General features: G+C 44.3%; 3 protein-coding genes across 4 annotated transcripts; 1 reads left to right on the forward strand and 2 right to left on the reverse strand.

Annotated features, from left to right (window-relative positions):
* Nucleotides 1–4,958: 4,958 nt before the first annotated feature.
* On the reverse strand, nt 4,959–7,422 carry LOC9655654 (probable transcription factor KAN2). Of its 2 annotated transcripts, none has more exons than XM_002964415.2 (6): nt 6,085–7,422; nt 5,772–5,848; nt 5,588–5,630; nt 5,412–5,493; nt 5,320–5,356; nt 4,959–5,259 (listed from the first exon to the last, which is right to left on the reverse strand). In XM_002964415.2, the coding sequence occupies exons 1-6, from the start codon at nt 6,812–6,814 to the stop codon at nt 5,164–5,166; spliced, it is 1,065 nt and encodes a 354-aa protein (XP_002964461.1). In that variant the 5' UTR covers nt 6,815–7,422; the 3' UTR covers nt 4,959–5,163. The 2 variants fall into 2 exon arrangements, with proteins under 2 accessions (XP_002964461.1, XP_024524486.1); XM_024668718.1 differs by having other exon boundaries at nt 4,959–5,264.
* Nucleotides 7,423–8,739: 1,317 nt separating this feature from the next.
* Nucleotides 8,740–12,275, reverse strand: LOC9654546 (U-box domain-containing protein 43). Its single transcript, XM_002964416.2, has 3 exons — nt 10,815–12,275; nt 10,452–10,761; nt 8,740–10,397 (listed from the first exon to the last, which is right to left on the reverse strand). The coding sequence occupies exons 1-3, from the start codon at nt 11,985–11,987 to the stop codon at nt 8,818–8,820; spliced, it is 3,063 nt and encodes a 1,020-aa protein (XP_002964462.2). The 5' UTR covers nt 11,988–12,275; the 3' UTR covers nt 8,740–8,817.
* Nucleotides 12,276–12,435: 160 nt separating this feature from the next.
* LOC9654547 (PGR5-like protein 1B, chloroplastic) lies at nt 12,436–14,065 on the forward strand. The gene is made up of 11 exons (XM_024668719.1): nt 12,436–12,672; nt 12,724–12,839; nt 12,887–12,983; nt 13,045–13,145; nt 13,194–13,250; nt 13,305–13,381; nt 13,427–13,478; nt 13,539–13,649; nt 13,698–13,795; nt 13,845–13,914; nt 13,970–14,065. Exons 1-11 carry the CDS (start codon nt 12,507–12,509, stop codon nt 13,991–13,993), a joined length of 969 nt encoding a protein of 322 aa, XP_024524487.1. The 5' UTR covers nt 12,436–12,506; the 3' UTR covers nt 13,994–14,065.
* The last annotated feature ends 2,014 nt before the right edge of the window (nt 14,066–16,079 follow it).

Below are 16,079 nucleotides of genomic sequence, written 5' to 3' on the forward strand. Positions count from 1 at the left end.
GGATGGGGAAGTGGAATTGCACCATGTGCAACGTAAGGTGTCGGAGACACCTAGGAAATTGACTTTGAGAAGTCAAAATTAAAAGTTCCAAAGTGCAAAGGTTATGTCGATGGAATCTGAGACTACTCGAGAATGAGTAGTGGAATTGAGTTAGAGAAGGTGTCTCTAACGAGTTTAGTAGGAACTGAACCAATAAAAGGGAGCAAATCATCCCAGGTGGTCAAATGAGTCTTTAAGTTGGAAAGACTATACTCCTTAAAGGATGGACAAGGTATGGTGAGCTTTTGGTGTCAAACCATAGACAAATATTGGCTAGGTGCCAAGGATGGAAATGATAATACGTGCAGATGTTACTTTATAAAAGGGTTTACTGTTCGATGAGGACATCGAATTTCGTCTATGGGTGGTAGAGTTGTGAGACACAAAATCCTTATGCCCCAAAGTGGAGCCGAAAAGGTGCCACGTGGTAGTGGCCGAAGCAAAACCCAAACGAGCGTAATACGTTTGGACTAAAAACTCCAACTTGAAAAGGTCGAGAGCGGGAGTGGAACTCCCAACAAAGTGCTCGAAGAACAAACACGAAGTGGGCAATGAGTGAGTCTCTAGAAAAGGGACACAAGAGGACCAAAACATGACATATGGAGGAGTCCGAGATGGATCTAAGATGGAGTCCAAGATGGAGTCCGAGATGGACCCGAGATGGACCTGAGATGGAGTCCAAGATGGACCCAAGATGGAGTCCGAGATGGAGTCCGAGATGGATCTGAGATGGAGTCCAAGATGGAGTATGAGATGGACCCGAGATGGACCCGAGATAGAGTCCGCAATGGACCCGAGATAGACCCGAGATGGACCTGAGATGGAGTCCACGATGGACCCGAGATGGAGTCCGAGATGGACCTGAGATGGACCCGAGATGGAGTCCGAGATGGACCCGAGATGGAGTCTGAGATGGACTTAAGATGGACCCGAGATGGACCCGAGATGGAGTCCGAGATGGACCCGAAATGGAGTTCGAGATGGACCCAAGATGGAGTCCAAGATGGAGTCTGAGATGGAATCGGGACCAAGACCGAGACCAAGACCGAGACCGAGTCCAAGTCCGAGGCCAGGACTGAGACCAAGTCCAAGTCCGAGTCCGAGTTTGAATACTAATACAAGTAGTTGGGTGAAAGCCCAAAGTGATCGTCCCCCGGGGGGGGGGGGTTCCAAAAGTATAGTAGGGAGAGTGTGGGGGTTAGAGCCCAGTGGAGCCAGTTTGGCCAAGAAAGGCCAGTTTGGCCCAAGAAGGCCATACTTAGTGTTGGGTGATGAGTTGACCACTGGGAAGTCTAAGACTAGAGTGAATACAGACTGACAAACCAGGTAGTTTGGTGAAGTGTTCAAGAGTCGGCTCTAGTTCCCCTGGGAGATCGAATGGTCAATGCTCCTAGTCCAAGTGTGGGTGGCACCACCTACTTGGATACCTGGTGTGGCTCAATGGAACCTCTCTCTAAGCCCATGGCTAGAGCACCCAAAGGTGAAAGGCAAGGAGAGTACCCATGAGGCTCGCATAGAGCCACGATGTTCTGAAATGTTGTCCCAAAGACCCAGACTATGGAAAGGAAGAGAAGCAATCCTTTGGGGTAGTGACCAAGGATACAGTCTTGTGGCAAGGAAGTCCCAAAGGACAGTGGGGCTTAGTGGTTAAACCTGTGGGCCTTGATCTAGTGGCAGTGTTGGTGAACAGGGCCATAGACAGAAAGGGACTTGGTGGGGACTGGAAAAGGGATATTGGGGAAGGCTATTCCCCATGTTTGTGGGCATCCTAAGGATGCTAAGGAGTGGATCTGAGACGATCACTCATGAACGGATGGCTTAGTCTTTGAGAGATGGGACTGTGATGGAGGTGGTGTCAGACCACCGGTGTGACCAAAGTGAATGAGCATGGCCTTAGCGTAACGGGCTGATATGTTGGTGGTACCTTGGGGTGTTGATCATGGGATCGGACACGTGGAGCACTTGGACCAAGTGCAATGGTTGAGTGGCATGGATGTCATTTTTGGGGCTAGCAAGTCCCTAATTCCAGAATAAGACTTATGGAGGTTGTGAATGAGACTCTTCCAAGTGGTCGGAGGTGTGGTTAAGTGACTAAAGTAGGATGGAAAATTTAGCCGCTTACGAATGGGTGATATAAATGCATTCCATGCTTTTATATAAGGTTTACAGACCTAGGCTTGGGGCAAGTTGATGCATTAAAACCTAACCAACTACAAGGAAGTATTAGATGTAGCTATTAAGATGCATTTCAATAATAACTTGTAAAAAGGGAACATAATGGGATTGAAATTCATGTTTAGCAAAAGAGCCAAATCAAGGGGGATATATGGCAAAAGAAAATTTAGAAAGAATTTCTTTAAGAATGAATCCTCGAGGTTTTGGAAAGGTAAATCCAATGGCCAAAGAGTAATAACATAGGGGAGTCAAGCAAAATAGGACAAACCCACTAATAAAAAAACAAAGTCTACTAACAATTTAGGAAACAATATATGCTACAATTGCAATAAAGCGGGACATTTCTCAAGAGAATATCCTTACCTGAAAAAAGCCAAAGTCAATATAGTTATTAAGTCAGGTGAAATCTAAATTGAAGTGTATAATCTAGTCCCTAACTTAAAAATACTCATTATATGAGCAACTTTGGTAGAGAGTCATTCATGACTGCTCAACAAGTATATAAAGAAGAATAAGTACCCTTTACCAAGGATTGAGGATTTATTTAATAGGTTGGGAAAGGCAAAATACTTTTCAAGAATTAATTTAAGGCAAAAAAACTAGCAAAGGAAGATATTAAGAAGACAACATGTCGAATGAGATATAGAAGCTTTGAGTTTTTGGTGATACCCTTTGGGTTGCAATGCACTGGTAATGTTCTCAACATTGATAGACTATATTTTTGTATTTTATTTAGATCATTTCATAGTAAAACGCTAGAGGAGCATGTTGTACATTTGACAAAGGTGTTTAAGAAACTAAGAGAATACACATTGTATGCCAAAATAAGCAAATATAACTTTGTTCAATAAAAGGTAAAGTTTCTCAAATATGTGGTGGGCAAAAAAGAGTTCAAACTCTTAAAAAGTCCAAGCAATCTAAAAATAAGAATAACCATCAAATATACATAAGTTAAAAGCATTTTTGGAGCTATGCAACTACTATCGAAAGTTTATCAAACACTATTACCAAACTTCAATAAGGATTTTGAGGTAAAAATGGATATTTCAAACTTTGTGTTAGATGCAGATTTGAAGTAAGATAACCACCTTGTGGCATTCTTTTTGAAAAAGTTGTACAAGGCTTAGCAAAAGCTTTGTACAACTATTCAAGTCAGAGGCAATAAGCCACCTTACCAATTAAACTTGATTAAAAAGTTATACAAGGCTCAAATTGGTAAGGTGGCTTATTGCCTCTGACTTCTCTGGGAGATATAAAAGATGTATCTTGTATTCCACATAAACTTACTCAAGTTATACTTTGAAGACCTACTTCGCAAAAACCAAGTAAGACTTTTACCCGATGTTATTTAAGAGAAGAGAGAATACAAAATCGATGTATATGCAAGAATAAGTGACAAAGATGTAAAGTGAAAGAGTTCTATATAAAATGGAAAAGAGTTCCACTTTGCAAAGTAATATAGAAACCAAAGGAGAATTTGATGAATGTGTGAGATTTAATGAAGGAATCTTTGTAAGGTAAAACTTTATGTACTTAGACAGTTCAGTTAAAGTATTAAGCAACACCAAGATATAAATATTTTATGTTTAATAAAATAAATATTTATCTTTTAGTAATGTAAAGTCTTTTAAATATGTTTTTCATTACACCATTAAAATATTTTTTCTTATAAAACTATGTTTTATTAAATTTTCATAAAATAGTTTTCTTTATAAATCTGAAAATAAAAAAGGTTGGATTTTAAAATAATGTATAATAATTTATATTATCTTAAAATGAAGAGTTTTAATTTGATTTTTATTGAAGTAGTGATTGTGCACTATATAAGAAATTATATTACTAATAATTGTTATAACTTATAATAAAATAAAAGGCTATACATAAAGTTTAATTTCACAACTCAAACATTTTTATTTATATTGTATTACTTTTATATTATCTTTTAATTTTTTATTTATAATTTTTACTTAATGTTTAAAGTAAATATTCTAAGAATTTGATATTTTTATAATATTTATGAAATTAACATCTGATTAATAATATAGTATATTACAATTTATATGCTCTCTTTAAAATAAAAATTTAAAACTCATTTACATAGTTACAAGGATTATCAAAGTCTTACAAATCTATTTTCTAAGAGTTGAATTGGTGCTAGAAAAACTAACTTCATAATTTTTTTAAAAATGATGGACTATTAGAAAAAGGCTAATCATCTAAAAAACTCTAAGACCATTTAATTATAAATTAATTATGATATTTTAAAGAGTGTTATATGAAATTAATATTTTATTATATAAATGCCTAAAATTTAACAAAATTAGACTCACTAATCAGTCATAATAATGTATATTTTGATATTTTAGGATATTCTACTATCTAATGGTTGTTATTCATTTAGATTAATCTTGTATTTATAATTTATAAACTTGCTTAAACACTTTCTAGTATATTTTTTTTATTCTACCATCTAATGGTTGATATGCAATAAGATTAATCTTGTGTTTATAAATTATAAACATGTTTTTAATTATAAATTTTTATTTGATCAATTGGATTAATAAGTAGGAATAACACTATTATTAAAAAAACCAAGCGTTGCTAGATGCAACACATAACAAATTATTTATTTAAATGAAGCTAGCTTGAAAGCAAATATTGTAGATTTTCTACAAGATATTTGATGAGATTATAATTCTTATATTTTTTGTTTTATTTATTAGTAATTCTTTATTGAACCATCATTTTAAATACCTTAAAAAGCTAAAGTAAGTTTATTAGTTAACACATGGTAGACTTTCTGCGAGTGTTTAGCTTGGACCTTCACTGAGCTGACTGATCTGACGACCCCCAGCTCCAAATGAAGGTAAAAGCTAAGCACCGTCTCCCGGAACGAGAGAACGAACGTACAACAGAGAAAAAAGTAGGGAGAAAAAATAATCTCGGTGCTTAGCTTCCTAGCCATTGCACTGCAGCAACAGCAGCTCTTTTGGGGACGAGATTGCCAAGACTGCTAAGTTCATCGTGCTTGCCAAGCTCGCCTGCCTGCACTGGAGTTGTAAGAAGAAAAGCTCTACATGGCATTACAAGTGAAGTCGATTTTACCTCGAGCTGTCCTACTAGTCTGACATTAGTGTTGCATCTGCCTTGCAAGGAATGAATCAAACCTAAACTATATAGAATGCAGCCATCATTACCTCGTGTTGCTCCAGTCGTCGCGTCCGCTGGAGCTGGAATTTGGAGACTGCGCCTCCTCTGCCATCTCCTCCATGTTTTTCTCTGCAAGAGAGAGGGCGGGGCGGACTTCCATGAGCATAAATAAATCCCGAGCACCAAAAGGAGAGAAAATAATGCACAATTCCTTGCAGCTCACCTGTCAACGTAGCCTTGTCCGTTGTCTTCACCGTCCTATACATCTGCCATTCAAAATTTCAACCAAAGAAGATCTCTCAGCCACAATTCAAGAGGAAGAATAACAAGAAGAAGAAAACAAAACACCACAGGAAAAAAACTCCACTGTCCTGCCATCCTTCCGAGACTATGAATTTGCAAAGTACCTGGAGATGGCTTTTTACGTGAGCCAGCGTGAGCTCCTTGACGTTCATCAATTCCAGGACCGTCTTGGGCGTAGCTCCTGCGCAAAGGAAAGAACCATAAGTAACGAAACGAAGGAAGAATGAATGACGTGACCAGCGAGAGCGAGAGAGGACCAGCTATGGAGGTAATACATGCGAGGTACCGCTGCTACTATATACACTCGAGAAGCAAGGAAGGAATTCGTCCATGACACACACAGTGTAGAGAGGAAAGGAACGCGAGAGGAGGGGTGGGCGGTACAAAGCATGAGAGGGGCGTGGAGAGGAGACGTACTTTCGTGGCCTCCAAGCCTTTCAACCGCCTTCACGAAGTGGGCATGGAGATTGCTGGTCCAACGCATCCTCTGTGCACGTGCACTGCGCTTCACGGGCAATTTGGAGATGATCCGCGAGCGCTGCTGCGATGGAGCACTGACGACGATCGACTCCCGCAGCGAATTCTCACTCCCGCCCATCTTCTCGATCTTCTTCTGCTGCTCCTGGCAATGACCACTGTGGGAATTCGAATTCCCCACCGCCGGAGCTGGATCGTGATGCTCCTGGGTGATCTCCGTGACTGGAGCAAACCGGAGGCCATACGCCGGCGCGCGGGAGAGGAAGTCGATGCCTTGGCGGGGATAGTGATCGCCATCCGGGCTGGATGATCTCATTCCAATCCGGAAGAGGCCATCGATGGAGGAATTGCGGTCGCTCCTGGCCGCATGCATTGAGGCATGGTGGTGGTGGTGGTCGATCTCACCGCTGTGCGCGCGATAGAGGAAGCTCCTCCCCAGGCTCAATTCCGTGGACGCCTCCACGGCCTCGAGGTGGTGGTGCTCGCCTCGCGGGGAATAGTTGCTGCTGGAGCAGTCGCTGCTGCTGCTGCTGCCCCCGGATTTCTTCCAGATCTCAAACGCCGACGTGCCGTCGTGGTGCGATCCTCCTCCCCGGATCGCTGGAGGCGTGCTGATGCGCAGCGACAGATCGGGCTCGGCCGGGGCGAGGAGCCTGATGGGCATTTCCATTTGTGCAGCGGGCAATCAGCGAGAGATCTGGAATGGATCGCTTGCCGAGGAGGAGAAGACGATCGCTGGTGGCAGTGTCCTTGGCGTCGAGGAGGGAGCCAATACATATAGAGATGTGACTGCCAGAAAAGAGAAAAGGAGAGGAATGCTCGCTGGAGAGATGAGAGATGCCGCCTATTGCGTGTAGAAGCGATGTTTATCCTCACAAAAATGTGTAGATGCCGCTGCTGGCGGCATCGCGAAGGAAAAACCCCATTTCTTCTTTTTCAGAGCTCCAAGGCAAGAAAAGAAGCTCCCTCTCCAGAGAGAAAGAAGAAAGGAGGGAGCAAAAGCCCTGGCGCGATCTCTCGACACAAGCAAGGAATCTGCCGATCAAGTCCAAGGAATCTGGGAGCAAATGCGTAGAAAAGCAACCTGGGGAGCGAGAGAGAGCGAGAGATAAGAGAATGGAAATCGTTCCAAAGCGAGAATATCGATCGATCAATCCATCGATCGCAGCGCCTCCAAATCTTTATCCCTTCCCGGGCCGAGTCTTGGCGATCCCCAGCTGGTCGATCGATCCGGCGTCGTCAAATCTTGCCCCGCATTTTCTTGGAGAGCAAAGCGCGACCAAAGAAAATTCTTTTTTAACCTAAAACGCCATGCCGCAAGCGGCGCGCGAATATTCCGTCGCCCCTGTGCGTGGTGGCAGTGTACTTGGATCATTTCTTGTGGCAGCGGCTACGTCGATGATAAGACGATCTCCGTATGGATCATGAAACCAGCGCCGCAAATCAACGGTGGTTACGACAAGCGCCACCCTGGGAATCGACGGCGGTGTCGAGCGCAACCAGCGAGAAGAACAAATTTAATCGAGTCGAGAGGAGAATCCCCTCTCGAGACTGGAGAACAAGGAATTTCCGGTCGATTGGATCAATCGATCGATTGATACAAAGAGCGATGATCGATATCGATCCAACAAGGACACGCGTGTCTCGTTGCTAGGCAATAGCTAGTCATGGAAAAAACTATGCAAGGAAGACGAAAATTCCGTCACTGGAAACATTCCTCGCGCAACAACAGGTCCGCGACTGCGATGTGTTTGAAAGTTTTTTTTTTAAAAACTACCGGATGATGACGTGGACGTGGTTTTTTGCCACATTGACGTGGCGCGGATATGCTTTTCAGTGGGGAGGGAATCTTCTTCCTTGGGTGAAATCAATCATTGTATGGGAGGGAAAGGAAAAATTCCATGAAGATTCCACCAGTGCCTTGCTTCATGTCAAAGCATATATGCGCCATTAGGGGGTAATTTACTCGAAAGAAACCACGCGACTCAACGTACAAACAATAGCCTAAAAATCAAACAGTGACAAGGTGGGACTTTGTTGTGTGTCCCCAGAAAAAAAATTTGAGGTTTTTGGGAGGGTTTGATTTGGCACTTGGGGTGGTGGGCTTGTGAATAAGCCCACATCTTTGGCATTTTCAAAGCGGCTTTGGCAAATATTCCACAGCACCCAGAGACAAGCGACTTTAGAACGCAAAGAGCAAAGTTTCAGGCCTTTCTCTTTCTTTCTCTTTCTCTTTTTTGTTTTCTTTCTTTTTTTTTTTTTTTTCGTGTGTTGCTTCGTCCTCTCTTCGCAGGAAGCCATTTGCGGGAGACCAAGTGGCAAGTGTCCAAAGCGATTTGATTGTGTTTGTCTCGACTTGATCTAGATTTTCTCTTGCTCGGCACGACTTTGCTCGAGCTGCCAATCCAAAAATGTTGATCAAATTTGGATTTGATAAATTCCAAGTTAACTACAAATGAGACTGTTTCTAGAATCTAGATTCGTCACACTGTAGTTTCTATTTTCTGCCACCAAGAAGATCAATTCTTTTTTACAAGCAGACCTTTTATACTTCGAAAGAAAAATCCAATGTAAAAAGAAAGAAAAAATGAAAAAAATTTCAAAGTTTACTCACAGTATGGCTCTTTTTTTCTTTCCCATGCCATCCAACGCTATGGTACACATCAACGTCGATCATCGCCTCCCAACCGGTTGGAACACCCCCGAGAAGTTTGGAATCCTGTTGAGGTGCTTGAGAGACTTCTCCGCCAGCTGCCTCGACCTGTAGTTGCCATGGCGGAACGCGTCCACCAGCGAGCTGTGCACGTCGCCGCTCCCAGCGATGGTCTGAGCCGCCTCCGCGCTGCGGAGAACTCTCTCCAGGATCCACACCGATCGCTCCCTCAGCCCCTCGGTCCGGTGCTCCTGGAGGATCGCCATCACCGGCGGGATGGCCCCCGCATTGCTCAGCACCTGGACGCCTCGCTCGACGTCGCAAGGCTCCTGGATGAGCGTCGACAGCGCCTGGAGCGTCGCCTCCACGATGTCCGTGTCCCTGTGCTCCAGGCACGCCACCAGAGGATCCACGGCCCCGGCCTCGACCAAGCAAAACGTGCTTTTGGCGGAGCACCGGCCCGAGTGGACTGGACAGAGCCCCGCCGCCGGTTGCCTGCTCGGCTTCTTGAAGCAGCTGAACCACCCGCCTGCTTGAGCCGGAGGCTCCGGAACCTCCGAGAGGTGCTTCGACTTCATGGACATGTTCTCGAGAGCTATGGCCGACCAGCGCTGGACTTCGTCCAGGGACACCGTCTGGAGCAAGGACGTGAACAGCGTGCACAGGTTGTTGTCCGTGGCAATGTTGAGCATGTCGGGGTCGTCCAAGTCGTACGTGAACCTCGCCAGAATGGTGACGAGACCCGACTGGAACGGTCCCACGTACTTCCCGGCTCCGATTCTCACCACCCCGCGCTTGAGATCGTTGATCCGGCTGAGGAGAATGGAGACGACTCCTTCCTCCATGAGTGCCCGAGTAAGATTGTAGTCCGTGACTGGGAGGTTTGCTAAAAGCCCCGCAGCCGCTGCCATTTCCACGTTCACTCCGCTTTGTCCCAGTAACTTGACGAGCGTCCCCAGCTGCCGAGTTGTTATTCGTAAACCGTCCGCTAGATCCTGTCCCATGTATGGAGAGAGGCAGGACAGCAGCCTGACCGACGTAACGAGTAGCTCTTTCTGCTGCGCTTCCAGGAACTGGATGAGAGTTACCAGAGCACCGGCACTCTTGATGTGGGAGACGACGTCCGAGACACCGCGGGGCGAAGAGGCCAACCCGAGAAGAACTTGGAGAAGCTTTGCTCCTATTGCTGGACCCGTGTTGCTGATGAGAAGTAGCAAGTTGTGAACGTACTGCTCTGATGTTAACGTGTTGCCTTCGTTGTCTACTGCCACATCCTCCCAATCTGTGCATGAGTTTACTACGTTGGCCAGTACCGTGGCGGCGACCTCTTTCAACTTTGGAACCTGACTTATTCCCGACATGAAGAGGTCCCTCAGCAACGGTGGCAGTATGCCGGCTTTAATCAACAAACAACCGTTGCTGTCAAGAGTTGAAAGCGCTCGCAAAGCTTTCAACGATACCTCTCGATAGCCAGCCTTGTTGCTCTCTAGCATCTCTATCAAAACGTTGCTTCCCGACTCAGCAAGCCTCTCCTTTCCCTCGCTGTTAAGTGCTATGTCCGCGATATAACTAGCCATTTGTATTCTCAGTTCATCCGGACCTGTGAAGACATTCAACGGAAAATTAGAGAAAACTTCTCAAACCGGGAGCTTACCCTCTAAGAGACGTGTAATCAAGGGCTTAAGTCGTCCATTCTCCGCCATTTGCCGTACGTTCGCATCGCACATTTCAAGGTTGTTAAGTGTGTCGTCCGCTCTTTGGGCTGACAGCACATTTTCGGACTTGCTGCTTGTCATTCCGACGAGTATCAGTATTGCTCCACTAGAAGCTCCAATTTTCTCGCATAGCGTGTATGACTTTGAGAGTTCCAGCAGCAATGACACGGCTTCTTCTCGTTCACGTGATAACTCGCGAGACAAGCATTTGACAGCACTCCAGACAGCAGTTGTTTGCCCAATCGCTTCCTGTCGCCACTCCAAAATATTAGTATATTCTCACTTGTATAGAAGAGCTTTACCTTGATATCGTCATCATCCTCGGCAAGAACTCTTAAAGTCTGGAGTGCCTTGCATCGAACTTCCTCCCCATTCTTGAGACGATCCACGAGAATCGGTATCAGCCCTTCATTTCTAACTTTCGCCTTGATGTGCCGATTGCGACGACAAAGCTCCTGTATGTCCTCCATAGCCTCAATCATATCCGCTTCTGGACTTCCTGCGTCCAGCATTGGAACAGCATTTTCGATACGAGTTGACTCATTCCTGGCATGCCATTCCTCAATCGCGTTTCTTATCGCGATGCTGGCCTTCAAGTCCAGACTTTGCAGCTTCTTTGATGTCTGAGGGCAGATGGCAGGCTTCTTGTTGTCTTGGCAGTTCGCGAAAAAGGCCTCGATGGCCTTCCGCTCGTATGTTTTCCCCGTCTCGACAATCGTCACTGGATCCGACATCACTCTCCCAGTCAACGGGCAGAGAAACGCCTCGTAAGGATCCTCGTAGCGTCGCCGCTGCCGAGACTCGTGGTAGTTACCGCTGCTGCGTCCATGATGTCTCTTGACAACGTTATCAAACATGACAGCGATCAAGTTGGACATGTGAAGGTCGTCCGGCCCCTGGATGTCCTTCTTCAACAGATCAATGTGGTTCTTGAGTGCGTGCGGGTTATTCGAAAAGTCCTCCACACCAACAGTCCGCGCAATGTCCACCAGCAAGCTGTTTTGGAGGGCGAGATCACTTCGAATGCTGCTCGTCTCCCTTTCTAGAGCACGACAAATCCGGTCCTCGGACTCCTTCACCTGGAACCGTATCCGCTGCATCTCCTGCGAAAGGTTCCCGACCATCTTCTTTGTCTCGTCCGTCCCAGGCAATGACGCCACAGGAACAAGCTCCAGGCTTTTCCCCATGTCGTGAGTGACACTTTCTAGCTGCCTTACCACGCTTCTACAGTGCGTGAGCAAGTACATCTGGCTCTTGTTGTTACACAGGCTGATGAGATCAGTGGCGGACTCCAGATCCTTTTCAAGCACCTGGACCAAGTCGTCATGCTTGCTCCCTTGCTGTAGCTCGAGGGCAATTGGAACCAGCTTTTCCAAGTACCCAGCCAGTTGCGAGAAGCTGTCGTGCTCGAACTTCACCTGGCGAGCAGACTGAGCTACGGTCGTCAGCTTCTCAGAAAAATGCCGCCCTGACATTGCTTCCGTCCAAAGGCAAATCCAAATCCCTGCTCGGTCCGGCCCCGAATGCGACTAAATTTCTAAGCGAAGCATTGCTGCCTCGATTCTCCTGGAAAATCCTTGCTACGCTGGGCTAGCAACAACGAATCGAGCTTCTGCTGCCGAGACACCGAGACATACCGCTCAATCCCTGGACATACCCCGCGGCATTCGCATTGGAGCGCAATGCGAGATCGTGCCTCCGACCCCTGGCGCCGCCGCCTTCGCCTTCGCATCCGTGCTGAGCGAGCTAGGGTTTTGAAATAATCTTCGTTCGCGCAAGCTAGTGTGCGCTGGATCCGCGTTGGTCCAGCTATAGAATATACTATTCCTTCTCATCCCTGCCGTTGGGCACTGGACGGCTCGATTGGTAAGGCAAATACTTAAAGATCTTCTATCCAAGCCGTTCACGTTTCGGACGGCCTGGATGGTGTTGCTCAAGATTTTGATGCTGCTTCCTGTGGTAGCCAGTGTGTTTGAATCCTAGGGCTCGTGGGAATGGCTCTGTGCCTCAAGATTGGAGCTTCTTCTTCCACTCTCCAAAGGGCCGGATTGCTACATCGATCGACGCAGGCAAGCTCGTTTGTAGCGCACTCTCACCTTAGAAATGGCCAATCCCGCTCAAGGAATGCGAGAATTGTGATGAACGCGTCTGAGAATCAAAGTAAATCTAGAATTTTTGTACCACGCCTCGTTAACTTGTCATTTCTAGCAGCTGTTGATCAAGAGGAGCTGAGTGACAACAAGATTCTGCCGTACTGTAGCATTGACAAGAAGAAGGATAAGAAATCGGTTGGAGAGCTCGAGCAGGAATTTTTACAGGCGCTTCAGGTGGTTTTAAGTTGCGATGAATGCGCGTGTAACACTTTTGGTTGCAGTCGTTTTACTACGACAAGAAACCTATGATGACCAACGAAGAGTTCGACAATCTAAAGGAAGAGCTGCTTTGGGAAGGCAGTAACGTGGTGATTCTGAGTAAGTAAATCCATACTGGAACTTTCGCAGGCGAAAAAAATCTAGGAGTTTTTTATTTCAGGTCCTGACGAGCAGAGATTTATGGAGGCATCGTTAGCATATGCAGCGGGAAAGCGTCTCATGTCCGATGAAGAGTATGATCGACTCAAACTAAAGCTTAAGGTACTTCTCTCTAGTTTTGAGCTTTGAACTGAGAGCAATTGCTGGCAGAAATCAAATAGCAAAGTGGCAATCGAAGGTCCAAGGTGTAGTTTAAGAAGTAAAAAGGTAATGCAAAGATTCGGTCCATCGCTGCAATGTTTTATCTATTTTCTTTGACAGGTCTATAGCGATTGTACTGTAGACTATTTGAAGATGACACTCCTGAACTTACCAGCAGTCCTTATCTCCCTCCTTGTGTAAGCTTGAATTACTTTCTTCTGCTCAAACTTGTTTTTGTGTAGTGTGTTCTTTTTAGATGACTTAACGGGATTTGAGATAACATATCTTCTTGAGGTGAAGTTGATGCTGTTAATTCTCTTACTTCCTCTCATCCATCACACTCTCTTTGTATAGTTGCCAGAACCATATGGCTTTATTTTTACCTGGTCTGTGGTGCTACCGGCTACATTTTTTGCTGCAAGATTTATCACCAACCTGGTTTTCAAGGACGCTCTTATATTGAAGGTCTGTAACTTATGATTTTCATTATAGAGATAATGTTTTCCATCACAGGGTCCTTGTGCAAATTGTGGAAGTGAAACAAACTCCTACTTTGGAACAATACTAGGTGTTGCGAGTGGTGGCTCAACCAATGATGTAAAATGTGAACAGTGAGTGCTTTGAAGAGGTTGTTCGCTACTGTTAACAAGGTTCGTACAGGTGTAAGGCTCTCCTAAAATTTGATTCGGAAACACGTCTTATAACCCTTGAAAAACTTCCAGGAATCAAGGTAACAATGCAAGTTTGTCTTTTCGATGTTTTTAAATTTTCTAGTTGCATTACAGGACAACCGAAAGATGGCCATTTAATCTACCTGTTAATTTTAAATTAATCAACAATTTTAACTTTTTATGTAGCACTTGAGATGTGTCAGTGCTAAAGCCCTCTGCGTTTACCATTTAGTAATGATTTGTTTGGCCATGAATGCAAAAGCATTAGCTAGAATGCAGAAGGTGATAATTTTGGTTTTCACTTTGTCAACATCACTTGAGGTATATATGTTATTGGATTAAGGCTATATTTTTTCTCCCTTCCTTACTCTAGTTTTCTTTTCTTTGTTTTTATTTTTAGGCTTGTGGTGGGTATTCTCAAACATGTAGTAATTCTTCAGTCAATTTTGCTGGTGTTCTATGGTCATTTTGTGCTCCATCAAAGTGGTTGTACAGTAATTTGCCTTTGGATACTAAGCTAGGGAATGATAATGGCAAGCTTGTTCTTGGTAGAGATTTCTGGAAAACATGCAATCAATTCTTGGTGGATTCCAAAGGGATGCTCTTTGGAGTTTGTAAAAATAGGACAAACCAGGATACTTCTACAGTATTTCCCTTGGATAACTTTGTCACAAATGAGGATGGTTCTTTAAAATTTTGCTATATTATGTGAATTTTTTGAAGCATTTTATTTGAATAAATGAGAAGTGGATGAAAATACATTAGCTTTTAAGATGATAAGCTTACCAATCTGAAATATATCTTTGCAAATATATAGAGATTCATTTGACCATCTGGATCTGGAGTGGTTCTCTCCCTTTCATTGGTTTAATTCTCACTAAATCAGTTAGAGATACTTTTTCTATCTCAATCCCACTACCTATTCTTGAGTAGTTTCAACATTTATCAATATAACCATTCCTCTTTGGAACTTTTATTTTTTACTTCTTGAAGTTAATTTCCTAGGTGTCTCCGACATTTTTCATTGCACATATTGTGCAAACTCTACTTCCCCATTCTAGGAAGTTCTTTCCTTGAGGGCACTTTTCTATTTCATGCCATATTTGGCATTAAGTTCTAGTTATCATAAGTTGTGCTAAGGTTATTTATGGCTCTATCATTTGGCTACTTTGCCATTCCCTCCTTTGGAGCTTTCACTTTTGCCAAATTGGAACATTTGGGAATCCATCCTTGGAAATACACTTTCTTTCTTGCAATCCATTAGCATCTAACACATTAGTGTTCCTCACTTAATTTTGCTATTTAGGTTCCTTCTAATGAATTTCATGGCTCATATTTGGCCATTAGTCTTTTTCTCTTATTTGTTAATTATTGCACCAAACAACATAGGATCACTACCTCCATTCTCGAGGTATAATTTTGGTTCCATGGCAAAGGCTCTATTTTGCCAAGTCCAGATGGTGCTCACCCCTAATAGGTCTCCTTAACATCAAGCTCCATTGACAACCCAACTTTGCGACCCTCTTATGGGTCTTTCTTAGATGCTACTTTCTTGGACTTATTATACCATCGTATTGGCACAATTGATTTCCCTTTAAGTGTCCTTCCCATTTGGTCACCTTGACCAAACCACACTATTATCAATAGTTCAAATCAACACTTTGAACTATGAACATTATTCTTTAACTTCATAAAGACTTTATCCTTGTTTAGCCATAAGATCACCTAGTGATCTTCCCTTAATAAGTTTGCCAATAAGTACCAAATTTTCCAGACTTTTAACTTGTTAACCATGACCCCGGGAGCATCCTCCATATTTAGTGGTGCACCCAAGCTAGCCCTTCCAACCAAGGGTCCATAGCAATTGAGAATGGGTGTCCCCATGTAGCACACGTGGTTTTGACCCTTTATCCTATGGTGATTTACCATAGGATAACACCACGAAGCAGAACCTAAACCCTCTTTGTGCCACGTGACAGATGCCACATGTCACATGCCACGTGTCCATGCCACGTGTCCATAAGAACCCGAGGTTCAGGGCCTTGGGCCACTAAACGAAGGAACAGTGCCAAACTCCCAAGCATAGAGCCGAGGAGTGACAGAAGCGAACCACGGAGCAACTCCCAAGCATAAAGCCCAAGGAGCGTAGGGACAGGAGCCCGGAGTGACTTGGAACAGTCCTGGAGCAACCAACATCCCAATGCCAGGACCAGCACACAAAACG

Source organism: Selaginella moellendorffii, unplaced genomic scaffold (assembly GCF_000143415.4).
Source record: "Selaginella moellendorffii unplaced genomic scaffold, v1.0 SELMOscaffold_4, whole genome shotgun sequence".
NCBI lineage: Eukaryota > Viridiplantae > Streptophyta > Lycopodiopsida > Selaginellales > Selaginellaceae > Selaginella > Selaginella moellendorffii.